Consider the following 22,649-nt stretch of genomic DNA (forward strand, 5'->3'; position numbering starts at 1 on the left):
TATTTGGGGACTGTCCTTATGCACATAAAAAGCTTTGAATCTGCCAGGGTGAGCCCACACATTGTTTGTACAGAGTCTGCCACCATGGCATATTTATTGGAGTCACAAAACACACTGAATTTATTGCCTGGATCTCTGATTCCCAGGTACCATCTGCTGCTCGTTCAAAAACACATCACTATGTGTGGTAATTAACACACTTTGGATGAACTGTTGTGGCCTAGGCATTGGGGGCTCGGACGCCTGGGAAACACAGCTGGCTACACTATGCTACACTGCCGCCACACGTGAATGTGCTTATAAAGTCAAGTACAATATATGTTGCATCAAAAACGGTGCTCTGTGCTCTGTGTATGCGTGTGTGTGTGTACTTGGGTGTGGGTGCATTACAGTAATACTATATTTAATAAGATTATTTATTATGAGCCTCTCTTATCTAGAGTAACTGCAGATTTTTACAGGGCATTTTTATGTTGCAAGTTGAATAACATGCTTATTATTTAGCATTTGTGCATGAAAAATGAGAAGAGGAGGTAACAAAATGGTTTGTGTATGCGTATATGTTGAAAAAACGGTCTGAGAAAAAGCAAAAAGAAGCAAGGAGAGGTATGGTGGAAAACAAGGTGGGTAAGGGCAGAGAGGTAAACAGGTGATGAGGAAAGCAATGGAAAAAGGTCAGAGTTCAAAATGAAAAAATAAAGTGAGAGGAATAGACAAAGCCAGGGGACATTCAGTGAGTCGGTCATCAAATCCCTGAAAAATCCCTCTCCTCAGGGCACAATTGTCCCTGGTAAGCAGTGTTACAGTATATGGAAAGGTGCTTAATGCACTGATTGCTTTTTACAACAGATAATTTAGCACCAGCTCACGGGCATTCTGATTTACAGCCACTGCAACCTTTGATTCTTTCCCGATTCCCCATTGCTCTTGCTCCTCCTCTCTAGCCTCTCCCGTCCACAGTGTTTCTGGAACATTCTCTATCCGGCCTCGACCTGTCAGTGTTCAGTCTGTTGGTGATCAATGACTGTGATGCCGGGATTTTCTGCCCTTTTTTCCCTGTTACTGCACTTCCCCCATTTTTCTCTCTTATGATTTCGTAGTCTCTTCACATGGCGCACACCTATGTAGTTGTCCGTCATTCCAGATCTGTCTGTCTCTAACAGAAAAGTCAGATTACAGTCAGAAATTCCCATGCTCCACTAGCATTTACATGTATGAAATCCTCTGTGCTACCCATTTAATCCATCCTTAAAAAACACTATTTATTTCAGTTCAAGTGCAGATCCCTGAATCCCACACAAAACTCGACAAACACACAATGTACAATTCAAAACAAAAAACCAATACTACTAAAACAAGTAGTAAGTTGTGTTTTTCACAATACAACAAAAAACAACAAAATACAACAAAAAAAGCATTTCCCCTGGCTATTCCCCAAATGGCTCTGGCAATACACGGCCCACACAACCCTTCAACACTGTTTCCACATGGTCAGATTCTCTGAGCAGCTCTACACAGGCCCTCCTCATGGGTCATGCAATATATGAGTAGGGTATCATATTCATGTAGACAAGATTCAAAATAGGGATACCACATAACTCTGTAACATCTGGCTGCCAAAAGGCATCCATATTGCAGGTAAGTGATTACCCTTAAAAAGTCACATGAAATAACCATTTGAGTTACGTGGTACAGAATTTTGATTATACAATGGTGTAGGCTGTACTGGAACAGTCAGGTGATGTAAGCCCCTAAAAGACCCCCTAGTGTCAAACATCCATAAACAACAGACGTGTAATAATCAGTAGCTGCTTGTACACCTCCAGTGTAAAAAAATATTTTAACCATTAGAGTGAATACGTTGTGCTGTATCTGTTGCATGATGCAGGAAGATAAGATGGAGTTTTAAGACCTAGGGCTCTACAGGTCCAGGATTGTCAGTCAATGGCAGAGTGGTGTGTGATTTTGTAACAGTGTCTCTTTGACTCACTGACATATTCAGTTGTTTTTATTCACAAATTCACACACACACACACGGCGAGAGAGAGAGAGAGAAATTCATTCCCATGCTCAGTGAGTTTGGTAGTTTTACAACAACATTTATTATTTAGTTTGAAAATCGACTGTAGGAATGCTGGCGGTGTCCACGTATTTGTCGATATACAGAAAGTTAATTAAAAAAAGGATATATTAGAATGTATTAAGTCATTCCCTCCCTCCTCCTAGTCCTTCTCAGTCCTAGTTGTTCATTAACACGCCATAGGGAAAGAAATGGGAACAAACCGACTAGCATCAGAGCACGTCTGTGAATGAAGTATGCTGACAATTAATCTGCTTGTTTTGGTTCAACTGAACTTCATAATAATAGTTTTTGCCCGAATGTAAGCGTTCTCTACGTCTGGATTTGTCATCTTGTGTGTGCATTTCGGAGATTTTTTAAAACGGATTTTACCCTTTTGTTTTGGAGTACAACATTTCCGTCACCTGAAGAAAGGAAATAAACTGCAGATGTGAGGATTGAATTCAAGAAAAAAAAGTCCTGGAAGGTCTTTGGGATGTGATATGTATACATTTTTAAAATTTATTTTAATTTAATTTTGACGGCACAAATTGCAGCCACGGTTTAAGCCGACATTGGCTCAGGGAGGTCAAATCATTTTCAACGCTACACATATTGTAAATTCATACGAATATCTGTGTTTTCTCTTGAATCGCTTTGATGCGAGTGTGATTCGCTGTTATCATTGGTCTTAAATTTACACTGACACTGCCATCAACGTGATATCTTGTCTTGATGTACACTACAAATTAAGGATTAAAAAATGTTAGGCGGCCGTTGGTTGTGCGTCGGTTCTGTTCTCGCAGTTGCGATCCAGGGTCTGTTGGCGAACCAGTGCCTGAAATCGAAATATACTCTGAACGTGGTGCTGCTGGAGGACGATGTTTCACTGTGGCGTCTCGCATATGTGAGGAAGGCAGTGGAAAAAGCAATTAAAACAGATGCTGGACTCAACATTGCAGCAGGTAACAACCGTCATTTTCATCAAACACCCTTTCTCATCAAAAGTAGCTCCCTGTCTGAAGAAATTGACATCAAGCAGTAACTGCCACTGTAGCAAATTTCAAGCAAATAGTGCAAGATTTGCAATGTTATTTGATTTCGAGGGACATTCTGAGCACAAACATCCGTTACTTATTTATTTAATTTTATGATATACTTCTCCTTGGAGTCTTGACCTGGTAATTATCAACTTAAAATGGCACGACGACCTTGACCAGCTGCAGCTTTACCATCATACGTAGCACCTCATTTGTTTCTAATGAAAAAAGTCCGTAACGCAGGTGCTAGACAGTGGGTCAAGCGAATTTTCATTTGTTATTTATTTATTTTTTTTGGCCAACTTCAGCACCACTACAGATATCGAAATATAAGTATTCCCAAAATGTTCATGTTCTCCAAACTGACATATTCAGGAACCCTCTCGGATTCTCAGTTCTGAAATGGGAAAGGGATTAAAACATACATACTTTTTCTGTGGAATTTATGCTGTGATGTTAGATATGAAACAAAAATATCACTTCGTTGTGTTTGTAAAACAACACACGCAGAAAAAAAACCCTGTTTTGTTAGATGAACAACTGGTAAAAGGAGAATTTGTCTGTGGTAGAGAAAACCAGGAAGCCGACAGCAAAATTGTTTTTATAGTTTAATTACTCCATTTGTTTTGGTTATTAAAATTATGACTGTACTGTTTGATTCACGAGAAATTACTATCAACAAGTGATATGCACTGATGTAATGAACAATTTATAACAAAAATTGATGTTCCAACCTAATATAACTTGCAAGATGGCTGACTAAGTAACTGCTCCAACTGTTTGTGCCCCGATGACTAATATGTGTTAAGGTGTGAACTTCACATTGACGGCCAGCTACAGCGGCTTCAACACCTCTCTGTACCGGCGCAAGGGCTGTGGGAGCAGCACATGTGAGGGGGTTCAGATATTGAAGGACCTTCATGTGAGTACAGCTACGATCTCTACCCATCATCCTCTGTCATGCCCCCCCCCCCCCCCCCCCCAGCACACACACACCCACTCACACACACACTCAGACACACACACACAGTCACACACACACACACACACACACTCACACACACAGTCACACACACACACATACTCACAAGTTAACAAATTCACAAACACAGCACAGGTACGGTGCTACAAAGAAACTAGCATCTTTGACCTCAAACTAGGTGGTTCTGTCTTCACCTCCCCAATTTTCTATTGACTGCATAGACTTGCAAAGTCATTTGACTGGTGCGCACACAGGAGTAGCTCCACTTGCAGTATCCGCACTTCACTGTCACATAACCAAGTGCAAACTAATCAGAAGGCGGTCACACGGGGGGAAAAAGGGCAGTTTTCGTGACCCTGAGTACTCTGGGTCAGTACAGAGTACATGCCTCTACTGGGCAAGCTAACTTTACTGTTAGTCTTTACTGGGACTGAGAGCCTTGGGGTGTGCCGATTGGATCAGGAACAGGGACTAAGCATTGGTGATGTCAATCAGGAATGAAGAACATACAGGAATATTTGTTTAATGTCAAAGATTATATAATATATGAATGTCCCTCTGCCTCTGGTAGTGTAGTATAGTAGTAATGAGCAGAGCTTGTAACCAAAATATTTTAATTGCCTCAGTAAATAATTAGCTGTGTAAATGGATAACCTGTAAAAATTGTAGTCTGTGTAAGTCACTAAGAGTGTAAGAGTATCTGCCAAATGACAATAATGTAGTGTATTGTATGTAGTGTCTCTGCAACATTCTCCAGCCTCTTTTCAATCTGTGTCTCAGGACAGGAATGAGGTGGGGTGTGCCATGCTGGGACCCTCGTGTACTTATGCCACCTTCCAGCTGGTAGAGTGAGTAGAGTGATATCTTCACATTCTCTCTCCTGTGTGTGTCTCTCTCTCTTTCTCTGGCTTTTCCCTGTGTCTCACTCACTTTCTCTTTTTTTTTCTTGTATGTCTCTCGCTCTCTCTCTCTCTGTCTCTCTCTCTCTCTTTTCTCCAGTTCTCTCCTCTGTGTTGCCTCCACTGTTGTGTCACATCTCCTTTTTGTTGTAGTGTGCAGATATCCTTTGCTATGATGAGTATCATTAATTGACACACAGTATCAGTCGCAATGTTGTTTACCTACAAGCATTGAAAATTCAGACTTTGTATAACCATATAACCAGTCTATAACCCCCTGACCGTGTGTCTACAGCTGGGACATCGGGCTGACTCTGAGCATACCCATTATCTCAGCTGGCAGCTTTGGGCTGTCATGTGACTACAAGGCCAACCTCACCCGCCTGCTACCCCCTGCTCGCAAGGTCTCGGACTTCTTTGCTTATTTCTGGGAATTCGAGTATGATGGACTCAAGCCACACTGGCAGTCTGCGTACGTCTACAAGAAACCGGAGAACACAGAAGACTGCTTCTGGTGAGAACATGCATTGCAGAAAGGCATTGGCAACAAATTTGATTTGCCTTGTGCTGCAGCGACATCAGAAATGTCATTGATGATATGATCTCTGGTCTGTTTAATCTCTCTTTGAAGCTAAAAAATGATTTTATGACAGAGAGGATTGGCTGTAGGGTGGTATATAAACCTCCATATGAATATAATGCTTGATGTATAACTGTATAAAACAGTTTGCTCGTGGGCAGCATGCCTGGTTATTCGCTGAAGGTTATACAGTGTCCTCTGCTGGAGCGTCACAGTGTTGGTTGCCCTGTGTGAGCTGACATCACTTCGTCTGTTCTCTGCTGCTTTCCCAGGTATATCAACTCTCTCGAGGCGGCGTCGGCTGTCTTCCCAGGCACGGTAAACCGGACAGTGCTTCGTGGAGAGGAGGAGCTGCTCTCATTCTTAACGTGCAAAAGCAGGAAAAGCAACTGTGCGTAACGCCCGTCTCCTCCTCTCTTCAGCCCTCCTTCAGTTTCTTAGGAGCAGTTAGAACTGCGCCTAGTTCATTTACGGATTTTGTCGCCTCGTTCACAAGTAAATGCCTTGTGCTCAAAGTAATTTGAGCTAATTTACATTAGTTCAATGGCCACTCAGCTCATAATCACTGAAATGAATGAATGAATGAACGGCCTCTCTTCTTGCTTGGGAAAGAGAGCGAATGAAATGTGAATATTTCATTCGCTGTGAATATTTCAGGCCAAAAAGGCTTGTTTCCATGTTTCATAGCATCGATAATTAATAAAAATAAAAGCTTGGAAAAAGAACAGAACATGACACTTCTTGCTACTTATAATATTTTGACAATAGAGAGTAAAATGGCAGAAAATGTATATTTTTATGGGTGAAGTCAGAGAGCAGACAACAGTTAATATCAATGGACCATTTCTTAGTGTGGTTCCCCTCAAATGAGGGGTCAAGGACTACATAAGAACAGACACATACTATGCAATGCTGTGTTGTTAACAGAGGAGTTAACAATTATTAGATCTGCATTCCCCTATAAATATGCTCATATTAAATGAGTATATGCACTTTGTTATTCACGTAATAACAAACAAGGCATTTTCTAACACACACACAAACAAACACACACGCATAAAGGATTTTTGTCTCTTTTTGCAGTGTTCATTCTCTGTGCGACTCCTGCTTACATCGCCAATCTGACAAATGGACTTCCTCCTCTAGACCCTGAAATTGTGTTCGTTTTGATCGACCTTTACAAGTCAGTGCTTTTGTGTTACTTTACTCTTCCTTACTTTACAGTCCTTTTGGTGTCAGCACTGCAGAGTGGAACCTTTGTAGGGTTTTCACCCGGTGTTATTTTGACAGTTCGATTACCGTACCTCTGGCCTGGGCCACCTCTGATCACAACAGCCTTCTACGGGCAGTTTTGGATATTTTAGCTGACTGTACCGGTGACTGCAAAAACAAAATTTTTTTACAACTGATCACCATGATGGCACCATTCTGCAGAGTTCCATTAATTTAATTAAGTATAATCATAATAATAAAATAATTAAGTTAATCTGGTAGTGCACACCAGAACATGACCAACTTTCTTCGCATTCTTTGCGATTAAATCACTAGCAGCACCTCTGGTCTTACTTGTGCTTTCCTCTCCGTCAGCCATGACTATCATAGTGGTGAACCAGCGATCAAAGCCATGGAGAATGTGCTGGTTGTCACCTTGCCTGACATCAGGAATTACACAGATGGCTGGGCGGAGAATGCCACGGTGAGACGTCGCTCACGCCACTCTCTGCTCACGCCTCCATTTCTTCCCATATCCCTATCCATGCTCCTCTTCCTCTTTCCTGACACAGGAAGTGGTGGTGCTTGTGTATGTGGAGCAAGAAAATAATACCAATAAAATCAGCAATAATGATGATAATATTAATGTTTAAATGAATCAATTTGAACTCTTTACTTCAGTCTCCAACTTTCCCCTTCTCAGAGTCCTGACTGTGCCTCAGAATGTTACAGCTGGCTCTGTATTGGGCCACCGGTAGGGCTGTAGACCCCTCTGGAGGCCTGACTGACAGCCTGCCTGTGTCTCCTCTGTGCCCCTCTGTCTCCAGTTGCGGGAGATTAATGACTATGTGGCTGGGTATCATGACGGGGTGCTGCTGTTTGGTCATGTGCTGAGAGAGACCCTACGCCGTGGTGAAGGCAGCGAGATGGCGGAAATCTTGAAAATTAACCCATTCCGGAACGTCACCTTCAGTGGTACAGCTTGCAGTGATCGTACCCCATGGCCTCACACTCGCTGTGAAGTTGGACAGTGGTTGCACAACATTGGCGTTGATGCTGGTGGAAAAGGCTTGATGAGAAAGGAGTTCTGAGATTGAATTGGCAGGGTTCATCTGAACCCCTTCCTGTCTTTATCCAAAGCTACTTCCACAGCTATCAGAGCTGATGGGTTCATTGTCAATGAACAGCACAGAAACAGTATGTGGGACAGACATGGCTTGGTCAGAACATTGAAGAGAGCATCTCCATTAGAACACCAAAGAGCACAATGCCCCTACAACATGAGAGAGCAAAGCTTTGTTAGAATACTACATTGCACAGCCCAATACAGTAATTGCCATAGCTCCCTTATAACCTGAGAGAACAGAGCGTCGTTAGAACACCAGAGAGCACAGCTCCATTAGAACACTAGAGCTCACAGCTTCACTAGAGCAGGAGCTGCCATGAGTGGATTCATTTGTGTATATTTACACAGGTATGGGTGGACGCTATCAGCTGGATGCCTTTGGGGACAGAGATGTGAATTTTTCAGTGATGTACAGGTCCACTGTTGACCACCAGGTGAGCTGCCCCTGTCTGCCATCATCACTGTTGATGGTCATTTATGTGTCTGTTGTATCTTCATTTTGACTGTTGTGATATTACTGTGACACAATAATGCTATTACTGTGTGAGTAAGTCCTTCTCCCTGCATCCTTTTTAAGTGTATGAGCATCTGTCAGTTCTGTCTACACTTATATTTAGCTGGTTTTGGCTATAAATATTGGCTCTTAAAACTCAGCATCCCCATGACCAATATTGTTTCGCTGTGTTAGTTAGCCTAGCCTCTCCTCAAAACCGAGTCGTGGTCTGAGTGGTGTTTTTCCTCTCTTCTAGTATAAAACTCTGTTTGAGTTCGACACATCCAAAAACCAGACCAGGGTCAACCACACAAACCCATCCCTGTTCTGGAGCAAATCCCGTCTCCCAAACGATGAGCCGAAGTGCAATACAGGTGGGCGGAGACCCCAGAGGGCGGGAGTGTTGTCCAATCCAGGACCATCTTATGTAGTCTCTCCATTGCGCTCCTCATTGCTCCCTGTAATCCAAGCCGCAGTAAGGAGACTGCCAATTTGAACTGGGAGGACAGCTCATTAAGACCCAAGATAATGTCAAAATCCACACATGCTATTTCCTGAACAACAAAGAGAAAAAAACATTTAGAAAGGTCAGAATCATATTCTTATGAATAGTAGAAATCATGATAATATTGCCTAAGCATCAGTAGTATCAGGATAACTGTTATTATTCACAAACTCAGCCACCCATAAAGCCACCCATATCCACCCATCTGCTGCTACAACAAGGCAATGTTTGGCACACAAAGAGACTGTCAGGTCAGACAGTGTTTCCAGCGTTCACATTATTGTTAAAAAACATATGTTACTATGATTACAGTAATGTGATTACAATAATGTGTGCTGAAGTCAGTCACCTTACTGGAGTAGATGGGGTCTGAAGTCCTACTGGAGTTGCAGTTAACCATGGTATGTGTGCATATGTGTGTGTGTGTGTGTCTCCAGCCCTGGAACTCCTTGACATCATCGTCATTGTGTTGAGTGTCGTTGTCGTGGTGGTGACTGCCATTGCTCTCATATTTTACAGGTAAGGAGTGTTCATAGTTGTTTTTTTGAAATTAAAAAGTTGCCTATGTTTTTCTCTCTCTATCGCAAAAACACACACACAAGCACTCCCTTGGTTTTTGCCTCTGCTGTCTGCAGTGTATTTTATACTCCAGTGTAAAAACTAGGTTTGCGTCTTAATTTCAGCTGACAAGGCTGAAAAGTAGGGTGCGGCAGTCTTAGTTGACCTTTTGCAAGATAATGCATCTGTTTTATGCGCTATACATTTCTTCATTCCAGCCAGGTGTACTCTCCTGTCAGTAGGTCAGTAGGTTATCTCTATCTGAACTGTGGTAGTTTATGTCCTTAGGAAGCAAACCTCTTATTTGACAGTATAGAATGTATCCTTGATCTCTCTGCTTGAAATTGCTTGCTGATATGGGTGGGTGGTCATTTGTATAGGTTTTGACTGACCGGCAATATAGCTTCAACTGGCCAACTGAGTAACCCCCTGTAATTGGCCCCCAGGCAAAACAGGAGAGAACGGCAGATCCAAAAAAAGTGGTCCCACATCCCTCCAGACCGGGTCGCCCCTCTGGACCACAGAGAGCGAAGCCTGGTGTCACTCAAGGTAAGCCCGTATTTACCTGAAGGAGGTGTGCCTCTGTGCCAGAGACAGGGTAAACGGGTGACCTCCCTTCAGGCTGTCTTCAGCTCCTCACTTGACTGTCTGCAAACCTCTGAGTTTCACCCCAGTCAACACAGTATCGCACGTGCAGCTTTTTATATCACTCTTCGTATACACTGTTGTCTGGATGCAAGTGAAACCTACTTCATTGATTGGTGCCAAAAAAAAACATGAGCATTCCTTCTTGTGATCTAAATCAATCACAATATATTAGTAGAACAAGCTACAACAAGGACAAGTCAAAATTAACACAAAGTATGTGTGAGAGTAAAAGCATGGAGAAATAGTCACAAAAAATGACAGAATAAAATCCAGTGGCCAGTGTTGTAAAAGATAGTGGCTCACAGACACAGAATCCAGTTTTGGGTGGTTCACGCAGCCTTGAATCTGCAGATGTGAGGGAGTAGGGAGGGCGTGTAGAGGGGGGGGGGGGGTGCTCCTCTGAGGGCCTTGTGGTCTGAAGCAATATTATGTAACACACCCCAGATCTGACCCGCAGCCAGCATCATTTCAAAAGGCCCGGAGGAATGTGCTGGAGAAATGTGCTGGCGTGTGCCTGCGTGAGTGAGAGCTCTGCACATGCAGAAGCTTGGTAAGAGCTGGGGTGGGAACACCAGCCACACCGGGGATTGCAGAAATCTAAAGGAGGAGTGAGAAAAGCATGGAGAAGCTTTTAAACCACTGCTGCATTGAACATTAAGATGAGGCGGAGCTTAGCAGTTTTGTATAGGTGGCATTATGAATTAAGTTCCTCCTAAATGATTTGGGGGTGCTGCTGTACGTATTCTATTTTGAGATAAATGGTGATTAGAAACATTACTTCAATTACAGCTCTGATGTAAACCCCCAGTATGATTCTAGAGGTTTATAAGTGGGTGGGAGATGTGTTGGGATGGAGATAATTCGCCCCCTGTTGGCTGTTTTAGTCTCTGCAGTTCTGTCAGAGTGCTGTTTGCCCCAGCGCTCTTGTTTTACCCTCTCTTTCTCTGTCTGTTTGTCAGATTGACGAGGACCACAGGAAGGACAGTACGGACCGAATCCATCGGGGGCGCTATGATAAAAAGGTGCGTTTCTCACCCCCCCCCCGTGACCCCTCGTTGTGCCGGTCTGCGCTGGCGGGTGTGTCCCTGCTGTTGACCTGGGGGGGTGTGACAGAGCAGAGCTGTAACTGCACCTCTCGTTTCAGATCGTGATCCTCAAGGAGCTGAAGCACACGGAGGGCTACTTCAACGAGAACCAGAGGATCGAACTCAACGCGGTACAGACCCGAGCGACATGCATTCTAATCACGCATTCTCATCCCTTTCATGGGATTGCCCTGAACCCTGAAACACATTACCGCGGTAGCAGTAGCAGTAGCAGTGTGGCATATTAGTAAGGAGCAGGGCTTGTAACCGAAAGGTTGCAGGTTTGATTCCCTGTTGGGACACTGCTGCAGTACGCTTGGGCAAGGTACTTAACCCAGAATTGCCTCAGTAAATATCCAGCTGTATAAATAAATAACATGTAAAGCACTAACCTATATAAATTGCTGGATGACGATAAATACAGATTATTGTCATGTAGCAGACACTCTTATCCAGAGTAATTTACATAGGTTACAATTTTACAATGCATTTATACAGCTGGATATTTAATAAGGCAATGGTGAGGTAAGTGCGTTGCCCAGGGGTAAAGATAATGAATCAAAAGAGCAACGTTGTAGTTATGAACCCTGCTCCTTGCCAACTGCAGCACACTGTTCCCGTTGGTGCCTGGGCATCACAAATACAGTATCATACAAACCCATTTACTGTCAGACTGGCTGAGTCTCCACACATGGCTTTGTTTTTATATTTAAGCTGGGGTTGTTGACGTGTTTGCAGATCCTGGTTACCGATCTGTCAGACAGAAATCGGCTTTTATGAGCCTCTGTATCTGATACTGTCACTATCTCACAGTCCATCAGAGATATGGTGGCTGTGACGTGTGCGTATTGCCATCAGGAGTTTATGAGAGGTGGGGGCAATATAGCACAGGGGTGTTACCACCCGAGAGAGTATGTGTACCAATAAATGACAGGAAGGTATGAGGTTAGTGGAGGGTATTCCTCAAAGCCCTCTATGAACTGGATCAAGTTATTTAACCTCACTGGGGTTCACCCCCTTGCCCCTTTATTCTTTCTTTGTATCTGTCTGGTTTAGTCTGTCTCTTTCATTCTCTCTCTTCATCTGTCTTTGATTGTCCCTCCTTTAAATTCAGTTTCAAATACCTTATTGATATGATCACAAAAAAGAGTGTGGTCAGAGCTGTGACTTTAGCATTCATGTAAAGAGTGTATCATTAAAGGATAATATTTGTATATAACAGTACAAGCAATCCTTTTAGCCTATCTCTGATAGTCATCTCCTCCTAGGTGTTTTCATCATTTTTCTTTTTTCCCTTTGAATCTCTCTCTGTGAAAAGTCTCTCTAGATCTTGTCTGTTTCTCCCCGCCTCTCATGCCTCTCGTACGACTCTCTTGATCAGCTCCTGCGAATCGATTACTACAACCTGACCAAGTTCTACGGCACGGTGAAGTTCGAGCACGGTGTGTTTGGAGTGTTTGAGTTCTGCGAGAGAGGATCTCTTCGGGTAAGATGAGTACAGCACAGGCTGTGGTCAAGTTCTGTTTACTGCCTTTCATTCAGACTCAAGTAACTACCATCAAACAATAAACATATAAAATTTATAGACCTGTTGTTGTACTCAGGAATCCCGGAGCTGAACTTTGAGATGCACAGACACAAAAACTTGGAGCTTGTTTGTTTCTAATCTCTCTGCAGTATGTGCTGAATGACAAGATATCGTATCCAGAGGAGACCTTCATGGACCTGGAGTTCAAAATCTCTGTCATGTCTGACATTGCCAAGGTACTGTGTGTGTGTGTATGTGTGTGTGTGTATGTGTGTGTGTGTGTGTGTGTGTGTGTGTGTGTGTGTGTGTGTGTGTGTGTGTGTGTGTGTGTGTGTGTGTTAGAGAGAAAGAGATTAAAGGGAACATCTGTAGAGGTATTGTAAAAAAAAATTATATAGCAAAGGAACTTCATAAAAACTTAGAAAGCTATACATGGAAAATTCTTCAGTTTTAATTCCCTGCTCAATAAAACACTTTAATAGCTGAATCATGAAAGTCAAGTAAAATCTTATGGAAGAAGCTGACGGCATGCGGGTGTGTGTTTTGACCCCTCTGGCTCCTTCAGGGTATGTCCTACCTCCACTCCAGCAACATCGAAGTTCATGGTCGCCTCAAGTCCACTAACTGCGTGGTGGACAACCGCATGGTGGTCAAGATCACCGATTTCGGCTGCAACAGCATTCTCTACCCTGGCAAAGGTGAGAAGCTCCACACCCACACCCCCCCACCGCTCCACCTAAGGCTGTGTAGGCCAGTACCACACCCTCACTGTGAGGTTACAACTCACCAGTAATTCCAGTCCAAAAACAGCTGTAAAAACTGGGATGCGATTATTATCAGATTTTTAATTTTTCTCTTATTTTTGTTACCTCCCAGTCTAATGTCTTGCAGTGATATCAAGGGAGATTATTAAAAGGAACATACTTTAAAGAATCTATGCTCAGACGATATGCTTCCCTCCAAAGCCAATCCTACTAAATTCTAGTCTTCCAGTCACACCGCTTTCTTGCTGTCCCCATCCCTCCTTCCCTTACCTTCCTTCCCCCTTTCTCCATCTCATTCCCTGCCCTCCCATTCCTCTGTCTCTCTGCCTTCATCCCTCTGTCCCTCCATCCCTGCATCCCTCTATCCCTCACGCTCTTTTTCCCGCTCTTTCTTTCCACTTCACTCCGCCTCTGTCTCCCCTCCCCTGCTGCTCTTTGTTCCGACCCTCTCTCAGAGCTGTGGACAGCGCCGGAGCACCTGCGCAAGGGGGGCATCTCCCAAAAGGGGGACGTGTACAGCTTTGCCATCATCGCCCAGGAGATCCTGCTGAGGAGGTGCACCTACTACACCAAGGAGTGTTCCAGTCAAGCAGGTGAGCACCACCTGAGGCCCGGAAGAATTGATACAGGATCAGCCTCAATCTGTCCACAGCAATAGGTTGCTACACTGGCTGCCTTCAGCTTTGGACTGACAGTCTAACAGAGCCCCCTGGTGGTCACTCTGGGAATATGTTCTCAAGAAGACACTGCTTGGATCCTGCTGGAGTGGCCATGTATGCATGTACCTGCATGTACGTGTGTGTGGGTGTGTGCGCGTCTATCTTAATTTAACATTATGGTGTTCATACTTTGTTATCCAACATGTTTCTAGATTTTGTTTTTAATTTCAAAGGTTCCTGATGTGTCTAATTTAAGCTCTCCCCCCTCACTTTCTCTCCAGAGAAGCTGTACCGGGTGCAGTTCCCTGACTCCATGACCTTCTTCAGGCCGGATCTTAACATGGAGGCAGCGTTGGAGAGAGAGCAGGAAGTATGAATGTCCATCCCAACCTCTCCGTGCAGTAAAACTGATAAGATTCGTTTTTTACGGTTTGTCATGACATGCTATATTATCACCAAATGATTTCAAAACGCTGGTCAGTCAAAACCAAATTATGACTGTCTCATAAATATGTATCTAAATATGTCTTGCTGTGTTTATGTATCTATATGCCCAGTGTATTTAAACCTGTCCTTGGCATGTCCCTGAGTATGTGTGTGTGTACCCTGCATATAGCTGTGTCCCTCTGTGTGTGTGTGTGTGTATGTATGTATACACTGTGTATCCATGTCTCTGTGTGTATGTATACACTGCATGTAACCATGTCCTTGTGTGTGTATGGGTGTATACACTGCGAGTAACCATACCCCTGTGTGTTCCATGTGTGTCAGCTGTGTATGCTGATTAGGAGCTGCTGGGATGAGGATCCAGAGAAGAGACCGGATTTTAAGAAGATTGAGAGCTCCCTGGGCAAGATCGTCAGGTAGAGCAAATGCCTGCAGACCCTTGTGTAAAGGAGCGGCTAGGTCTCAGTCTATGCTCTGCTGTCGCATGGGCGTTCACACTTGTCCACACTTGCACAGATCCTCTTTTCAGCGTATGCTGTGCTAGGCTGCACTGTGCTCAATTGTGAATGAGCCAAAGAGTCAAAGCCCCAGGTACTCAGTTTTACTCCCTTGTGGAAGTATACATCAGTATGTATCTGTATCCTAACTGAAGTCTTTACCGAAGTGTTTCTCCAAAATGAGGAACAGGCACGTTACCGAGTGTGATCTCAAAAGACTCATCACGTCACTGTGCGTGTCACCGCACTACTGCAGAGACTCTGCAAGGAAAGTCTCTGCACCCAAACGCTTTGCATCGATGCCTATTTTTAGCCCTGTGTTTCCCTGCCCCGTGCATCATGCCTAGCTGCTGCATAAGACAGCTATGCACTGCTCCTTTACAAAGAGGGGGGTGTTGATGGTGGCAGAAATGATAGCCGAAGCCAATCGTGCGCCGTGCCACTGACGGCCGTGTCGCTGCGCTGCGCTTCCAGCACCCTGCACAACGACGCCAACGAGAGCTACATGGACAACCTGATCCGCCGGCTGCAGATGTACTCCCGCAACCTGGAGCACCTGGTGGAGGAGCGGACGGCGCTGTACAAGGCGGAGAGGGACAGGGCCGACCGCCTCAACTTCATGCTGCTGCCGGGGTAGGTCCAAAGTGAGGGGTTATCAGCGTGTACACCCCTAAACCGGGTGCTAAGGTTTACCTAACTTCTAAACCTAACTTCCTGGCCCCCCCTCTCCGCAACAGGCCTGTGGTACGGTCCCTGAAGGAGACGGGCCGCGTGGAGCCGGAGCTGTTCGACGAGGTGACCGTCTACTTCAGCGACATTGTGGGCTTCACCACGCTCTGCCAGTACAGCACGCCCATGGAGGTGGTGGACATGCTCAATGACATCTACAAGAACTTCGACAGCATCCTTGACCACCACGACGTCTACAAGGTACAGATGATATGCATCACTACCCGTGTCCATTCTGGCCTGAGGGGCGTCACCAGGGCAATGCTGTTTGTAGTGGGTAAACGCTGATATAAAACTTGATGTGGTGTGATATTCACCAACTTTGAGAATATGGATTGTATGTGACCCAACATATACTGCATGTATTCTAGAGAAACACAGCCTGTGTAATGGCAACGTTTCCCTCTTGCTTAATGTGTAGTGTTTCCAAGGCTTTTCCACGGTGTGGTATAAATGTGGGAGTCAGAAGTGAAACGTCTGTTGGGTGTTTGCATTACTGTCGTTCTCTTCCCTACTCTATCTCCCTCTCCCTTTCTCTCTCTCCACCCCTCTCCCTCTCCCTCCTACTCTTTCCCCCTCTCTCTCTCTCTCCCTTCCTCTCCCCTCCTCTCTCTCTCTTTCTTTCCCCCTCTCTCTCCCTTCCTCTCCCTCCCTCTCTCTCTCCCTCTCTCTCTCCCCCTTCCTCTCCCTCTCTCTCTCTCCCTCTCCCCTCCTCTCTCTCTCTTCCTCTCCCTCTCCCTCTCTCTCTCTCCCTCTCCCCTCCTCTCTTTCCCTCTCTCTCTCTCTCTCTCTCTCCTTCTCCCCTCCTCTCTCTCGCTTCCTCCCCCTTCCTCTCCCCTCCTCTCTCTCTCTTTCTTTCCCTCTCTCTCTCTCCCTTCCTCTCCCTCTCCCTCTCCCTCTCCCTCTCTCTCTCCCTCTCTCTCCCAGGTGGAGACCATCGGTGACGCATACATGGTGGCGTCGGGGCTGCCGAAGAGGAACGGGAACAGGCACGCGGTGGACATCGCCCGCATGGCGCTGGACATCCTGGCCTTCGTGGGCACCTTCCAGCTGCGGCACCTGCCAGGGCTGCCCCTGTGGATCCGCATCGGGGTGCACTCAGGTACCCGAGGGCAACCACGCCCCGCAGTCCCGGTGATCAGGGACACCTGTTTATTGCCACATAAACCTTGTAAAGGAATAACCATTCATTTGCTTTCAACTGTCAGGATGTTATGAACTTTTTATTTCATAAAGTCATTTGTGACATCTTTTAAACTTACTGTGTAATAAGAGTTAGAGAAGAGGCCTTTACAATTCCATCCAACTTCCTTTCGTTCACATTTGTAGGACACCGTATACATTTAGATCTGTAGTATACAGAAGGCCAATAGCCAGAGACTAACTGGTACTTTAATCAAATCCAATTGGTCACATAGAGTGAATGCACTCTTTTAAGCCTTGATTCAAATTAATCAGTGACATGTGTTTGTTCATATTTTGATTGTTAATTTGTTTATAGTTTTTTTGTGGAGTGCCTTATTATACTCTACTGAAATACTATTCAGAGGCTGGGACATTTGAGCTGCATTTGGTCTGTGTTTTTCTGTTTCCTGGTCAGGGCCCTGTGCAGCAGGAGTGGTGGGCATAAAGATGCCCCGATACTGCCTGTTTGGGGACACGGTCAACACAGCCTCACGCATGGAGTCCACAGGCCTGCGTAAGGACCACACACACACACACACGCACACTTCCATACCCAGTTCCGCACAATGAGGAGAGCTGCAGGGAGATGCGTGGTGACTGAACACATCAGTAACTCACCTTTCATGTCCCCCCGCCAGCCCTGCGGATCCACGTCAGCCAGTCCACCATCAACATCCTCCAGAGGACGGACTGCAAGTTTGAGTACGAGAGGCGAGGGGAGACTTACCTCAAGGTGAGGCAGCGTGAGGTGGGAGTACAGCGGATGGTGTGCGGTGACCACTGACTATGTGCAGTGACCATTGACCACCTGTAGTGAAAGCTGACCATGTGCGACCGATGACCGTAGTGGCTGCTGACCACATGTGACCACTGACCATGTGCAGTGGCTGCTGACCTCTGAATCCATGTGTGTGTTCCAGGGAAAAGGCACACTGACCACCTACTGGCTGACAGGAGTCACAGGGCAGGATTACAACCTGCCCACCCCCCCAACAGCGTGAGTTCCACCGCACATCCATCCATGCACACAAATCCAAACCACCACTGCACATAATACCCTGGACTCACCTGGCTGTGCTGCTCCCAGACTCGCCTTTTACACTTGAACACAAGTGTCTCTGAGATGCCTGCTTAGTTCTCAAGCATCACTCAGCTGTCCCGCCCCCTCTGTTAATTCTAAGTACTCATGGGGAGTGAGCATCTACCATACGCCTGGATGGGTGTGGGTCCAGAGTTTTCTTCATATTTGCAGTGGGTGCACATTTATTGCCAATTTTACCTGGCACAGACAGCTTTGCCTACACAGGCATACAGGCATTATACATCGATGGGTTATATCCTCACAGGCTTTACCATGCAGGGAGTCTGGGTTCATTACTCACTGTAGCCATTCCAAAGACTTGACTAGGAGGCTCAGGTATGAGGAGGTATGCTCCATGGCCCGGGGGGGGGGGGGGGGGTGTACCTATACCAGCACAGATGCCTTGCCTTGGCCACGGCCACCTCTGTGATGTTCTCCGTCTCGCACCCCGCAGGGAGAACTTCCAGCGGCTGCAGCAGGACCTGGCCGACATGATCGTCTCCTGCCTGGAGAAGCGCTCGCTGGGCGCGGGTGGGCTGGAAAAGAGGAAGACCCTCTCCACACGGCAACGGAAGCGAGAGAAGGAGGAGAACCAAAGCGACCACCAGCCCGAGTACCTGCACCTGGTGGACAACCTCAACACCTACATGTAGAGACCCACTCCATTCTACCTGAGCACTGAGCTCCAGGAGAGACTTCAAATTACCCTCCGCCCTCTGGCAGAAACATCCTCATACAGCTGTCCAGATTTATCAGCTGTACATAGAATATACTGGCCCTAATTTCCACTGTACTTTCAGTATGCTACAGTTTAAAACCTGCCTCCTATAGGTAACTGCATTCTAAATGAAACAATTCTATGAATGACACTGCTCTTTTCACAACATGACTGCCTGTGGAAACAAGTGGTCTTGTCCATCCATAGGTGCACACTTGCACCTTGGGTTAATATATCAATATTTGTATCCAAAAAAAGATTGTTGTATTGCTTGTATTATATTTTGTGCCGAATAATGTTTTGTTCCATTGCCGATATCATTACCGTTTCATTATCATCAGCACTTTTATTTCCTGAATTGGTTGAAAACTATAGATTTTCCCCATTTCAACAGTCACTTTAATTTGCATTCTATATTCTTTATAATGAATGAGGTTTTCGTCTTAAAGATGGAATGACAGGTGGCCCAATCTAAGTTCTCATTTTCATTGTTTCTTAAAAAAATACTCCTTTGTACTTGTGTACTCATGGGATTGCACTATTGTTTGCGCTTTATAAAATATAGTTATGTGTTATGTATGACTTTCCTTAAATCAACTGTAAATGCATAACTTCGACTGTATTGCTAAAAAATGATGAGATGTAAAGATGGCATTTGCAGGGCGAAAGTTTATGGACCTCCAGAAAACCTCTGAAGACCATAGCGATGGTGTTCCCAAAGCTCAGGTCTTGCAGCGCCTGTTTTCCTCCAGGTCATTGGTAAAGTGTGGTTAACCTGCCCGGCAGTGACCTTTGCAAGTGCTTGTATAACCTTGTGTCGCAATGACTTCAGATCACTTGAGATTTACTGCTATGTTGATGAGGGTCTTTACAGTTGAGGTGCTCTCAAACTCGCCTTCCACCTCAGGAGATTTTCCTCTTTGCCAACTCCTCCTTTTCCCCATCTCACTCTTTTCACACACATTAATGTATATGCCTCATATTGTGCTGGAGTTTGCATGTGTACAGACTGAGAATTGTGGTGCCTTATGGTTGTTATGGTTTCGTAATGTGTACAAGTAATATTGAGGGCTTCACAATGAAAAATAAGAATCAGATAATTTAAGGGATTAGGAGATGTTTAGATATTTGACAGTTTTGGCCAAAAACATGAAAACTGTATACTACTGCAATGCTGATTTGAAAACATTTCAGCAAAATAATGAAACATTATGTTAAAAATAAACTGCCATCTATTTTTTTTATTTTGCTCCATCATGTTGCATTATTGTATGCTATTTTTATAACTGTTACATAATCCATATAACATTTTTTCAGCAGTAATAAAAATAGTAAATGTCACATTTTCCACAGACACCAAACATGTGAATCCCACTGATATACAGAGTTCCTGCATGCCATTCAACCACAGGGGAACTATAGTAGTGCAGGTTCCTCTTCTGATAATGGCGCCTCCTCTGAATGTAATAAACACACAGGGCATTTTCACACCAGGTTCACTTGGAAGAACATTTTTTTTTCCAGTTTAGTTTCTCTTTGATACAAAACGGGATAATTCAGTTCAGCCTGAATTCATTTGCAAACAAACGTTTGTTTGTTAAGTCCACTTGCTGCTGCGCGCAAAGCCGGAATTCTATCCGTTTCACACCGCAGCTTTTCAAATGCCTCCAGTTCTGCAGCGGAAATTCTCGGGACAATTTAAAAGTGTGACGGGGAATAGGAACACCCCCGCGTGCTACGCTGTTATTTTTTTCCAATGTGTAAGCAGTTGCGTAAACTGGTCATTTCAAAAGGGTATCAGAAGTCAGAAGACAGAGACCTTTTGGAAGTGACTCACGGAGTGGCGTTTGGAGGACATAAGGCAGCTGAAGGGTGGGGAAATGTGTCATTTCATCACGTCACTTTCACAGCTCATTGCCCCTGAAAGGGGGCTTGTTTTCAAATAAACCCGAACGCATTTACTTTAACACTTACAGCACATAAATTTAGGTAGATCGAAATGACAGTGGCCTCAGCTCCGTTGCTCTAATTTGCATTCCAGCGTGATGCTGTTGCTCTCAGAGGTAGTCCTATCCGAATAAGTTAACAGGTCAAATGAACTGGGTGTGAAATTACTAATGGAACGCAGTCTTGCCCTCGAAGCCCAGTTAACATAGAAATAAACTAGAGGTGAGTCTATACCGAAAAGAGCAATACTGTTCCATCCACGCCAGATTGTTATTAATTTAGTTTAATATTTCCATTCACTTACGCAAGAATTTCTGGAATTTGATGTGCAAATAGGCAGTTAAATTTTGACACAGGATGCACTGTATGTGTTCTGTACAAAAGCAGGGTCGTTTGCCACCATCTATCGGGACACAAATTAATTACAAAATACAAAAAAAAAAGCAGTTCAGCTCAACCTGAGCCACCAATTGTGCTTTTTTTTTTGCCAACACTGGCTCTTGACCCAATACTGTAACCATAAAAAAAGGGGTTTGTAGAAGTCAAACCAGCTGTACACAAAAAAAAAACCCAGTCATGAGGAGAAAGAGGTGAGTGATGTTACATGTGAAAACTCATTTCCAGCAGCTTTGTCCCCTACCCTTCACTCTGTACATTGCACTGTTTTAGTGGTAACCAGGGCCGCGTCTCCCAGCTCGGTGGCAGGAAGCGGGATCTTGTCCTTCCTGCCGTTACACACGTACGTGCCGCCCGGGCTCCCTGCGTCACACTCTAAGGATTCCTGCCAGGTGGGAGCTTCCTGCTTCGCGCTGCTGGGGGGCCCTCCGTTCAGGTGTGGACAGGAAATGGGAGGTTCCTCCGTTTCCACGGCCACCGCCGACGGGTTTGCTCTTCCAGCCGGCTGCACCTCGGAGGAACACTCGGCTTCTGTGTCAACTGGTGTGTAAAACAGAACTCCATCATCACTTCAGCATATTTAACATTTATCATATTTAATATTAACCGCTTACTTCATATGAAAAATACCATGGCTGAGGACAGACATAAAGAATGACTATGCTCAGAATGCAGCACACCGCAAGGGCATTTATGAGGAAAGAAAACTCTGATATGTTCCTTGATACTGTCTATCACCAGAAACATTTACTAAACTTTTATGTCTGTTGTGCGAAAACATTCCTTCGAATCCCATCAGTAAGCATTTTAAATCTTTTAAATGCACCTGAGGTTCTGAGGTTATGAAGAGGTTATGAAGAAATAAATCTCAGAGAAAGCCATGGTGGGTTGGATGTAACAAGCATTTGAATCTGTCTGAAATCCACTGACTTGACATCGACACAGTGCATCTGACCAAACACTTGCCCAGGGTTTGAGTTTCAAATATTTATCGTCTTTTTCAAATAATCTGAAGCTCCATTTATATATACACCATACATGTTAAATCACCAGGTAAAGTGCAGATTATTCTTTGACGAAGAGCATAAATTGACAGCAGAAAGTAGCAAAGCACGTTTGACTGGGCCATTAATATAACCTCATATCCCACCATGTGTATGATGATGTATGTATATGATAACTGTTAAGTATCGTTCGTGTGTATTTGCCCCCCCCCCCCCCCCCCCCCCCCCCAAGTTAACGGCTTCATGTAGTATTTTGGGTTGTTAGTGGTGCCACTGGCGGTGGTGGTGGTGGGGGGGGGGGGGGGGGGGGGGTGTCCCAAGAGACATTAGTAAAGATGGAAACAGAAACTTGACTTTGAGTGGTAGAGGCAGGAAGGTCAAGCATCAGTTGTTGCACACACCACCTCTAGCCCCCACCCCAGAGAGAAAGAGAGAGAGAGAAAGAAAGAAAGACGTTTAAAGGCCCTTCTTTAACCTTAACAAAGCATGGGGAAAAGATTACGACAT

At 44.8% G+C, this 22,649-nt stretch overlaps 1 protein-coding gene across 1 annotated transcript; it reads left to right on the forward strand.

Annotated features, from left to right (window-relative positions):
* Positions 1-2,822: 2,822 nt before the first annotated feature.
* gucy2c (guanylate cyclase 2C) lies at positions 2,823-18,848 on the forward strand. Its single transcript, XM_036552814.1, has 27 exons — positions 2,823-3,024; positions 3,909-4,021; positions 4,862-4,929; positions 5,276-5,494; positions 5,833-5,951; positions 6,644-6,743; positions 7,148-7,256; positions 7,600-7,747; positions 8,247-8,332; positions 8,648-8,765; positions 9,334-9,415; positions 9,901-10,003; positions 11,062-11,124; positions 11,247-11,318; positions 12,569-12,673; positions 12,865-12,951; positions 13,281-13,413; positions 13,935-14,072; positions 14,420-14,508; positions 14,910-15,001; positions 15,557-15,715; positions 15,820-16,012; positions 16,739-16,913; positions 17,412-17,510; positions 17,635-17,729; positions 17,917-17,993; positions 18,532-18,848. The coding sequence occupies exons 1-27, from the start codon at positions 2,823-2,825 to the stop codon at positions 18,728-18,730; spliced, it is 3,243 nt and encodes a 1,080-aa protein (XP_036408707.1). The 3' UTR covers positions 18,731-18,848.
* Positions 18,849-22,649: the final 3,801 nt, after the last annotated feature.

Source organism: Megalops cyprinoides, chromosome 19 (assembly GCF_013368585.1).
Source record: "Megalops cyprinoides isolate fMegCyp1 chromosome 19, fMegCyp1.pri, whole genome shotgun sequence".
Taxonomy (NCBI): domain Eukaryota; kingdom Metazoa; phylum Chordata; class Actinopteri; order Elopiformes; family Megalopidae; genus Megalops; species Megalops cyprinoides.

Excerpts from the sequence above, each read along its gene's own strand:
- gucy2c (XM_036552814.1), top strand. The coding sequence starts at position 2,823 with ATGTTAGGCGGCCGTTGGTTGTGCGTCGGTTCTGTTCTCGCAGTTGCG. Across the intron at positions 11,125-11,246 it reads GGGGGCGCTATGATAAAAAG|ATCGTGATCCTCAAGGAGCT; the intron begins GTGCGTTTCTCA and ends CTCTCGTTTCAG. Across the intron at positions 17,511-17,634 it reads CATGGAGTCCACAGGCCTGC|CCCTGCGGATCCACGTCAGC; the intron begins GTAAGGACCACA and ends TCCCCCCGCCAG.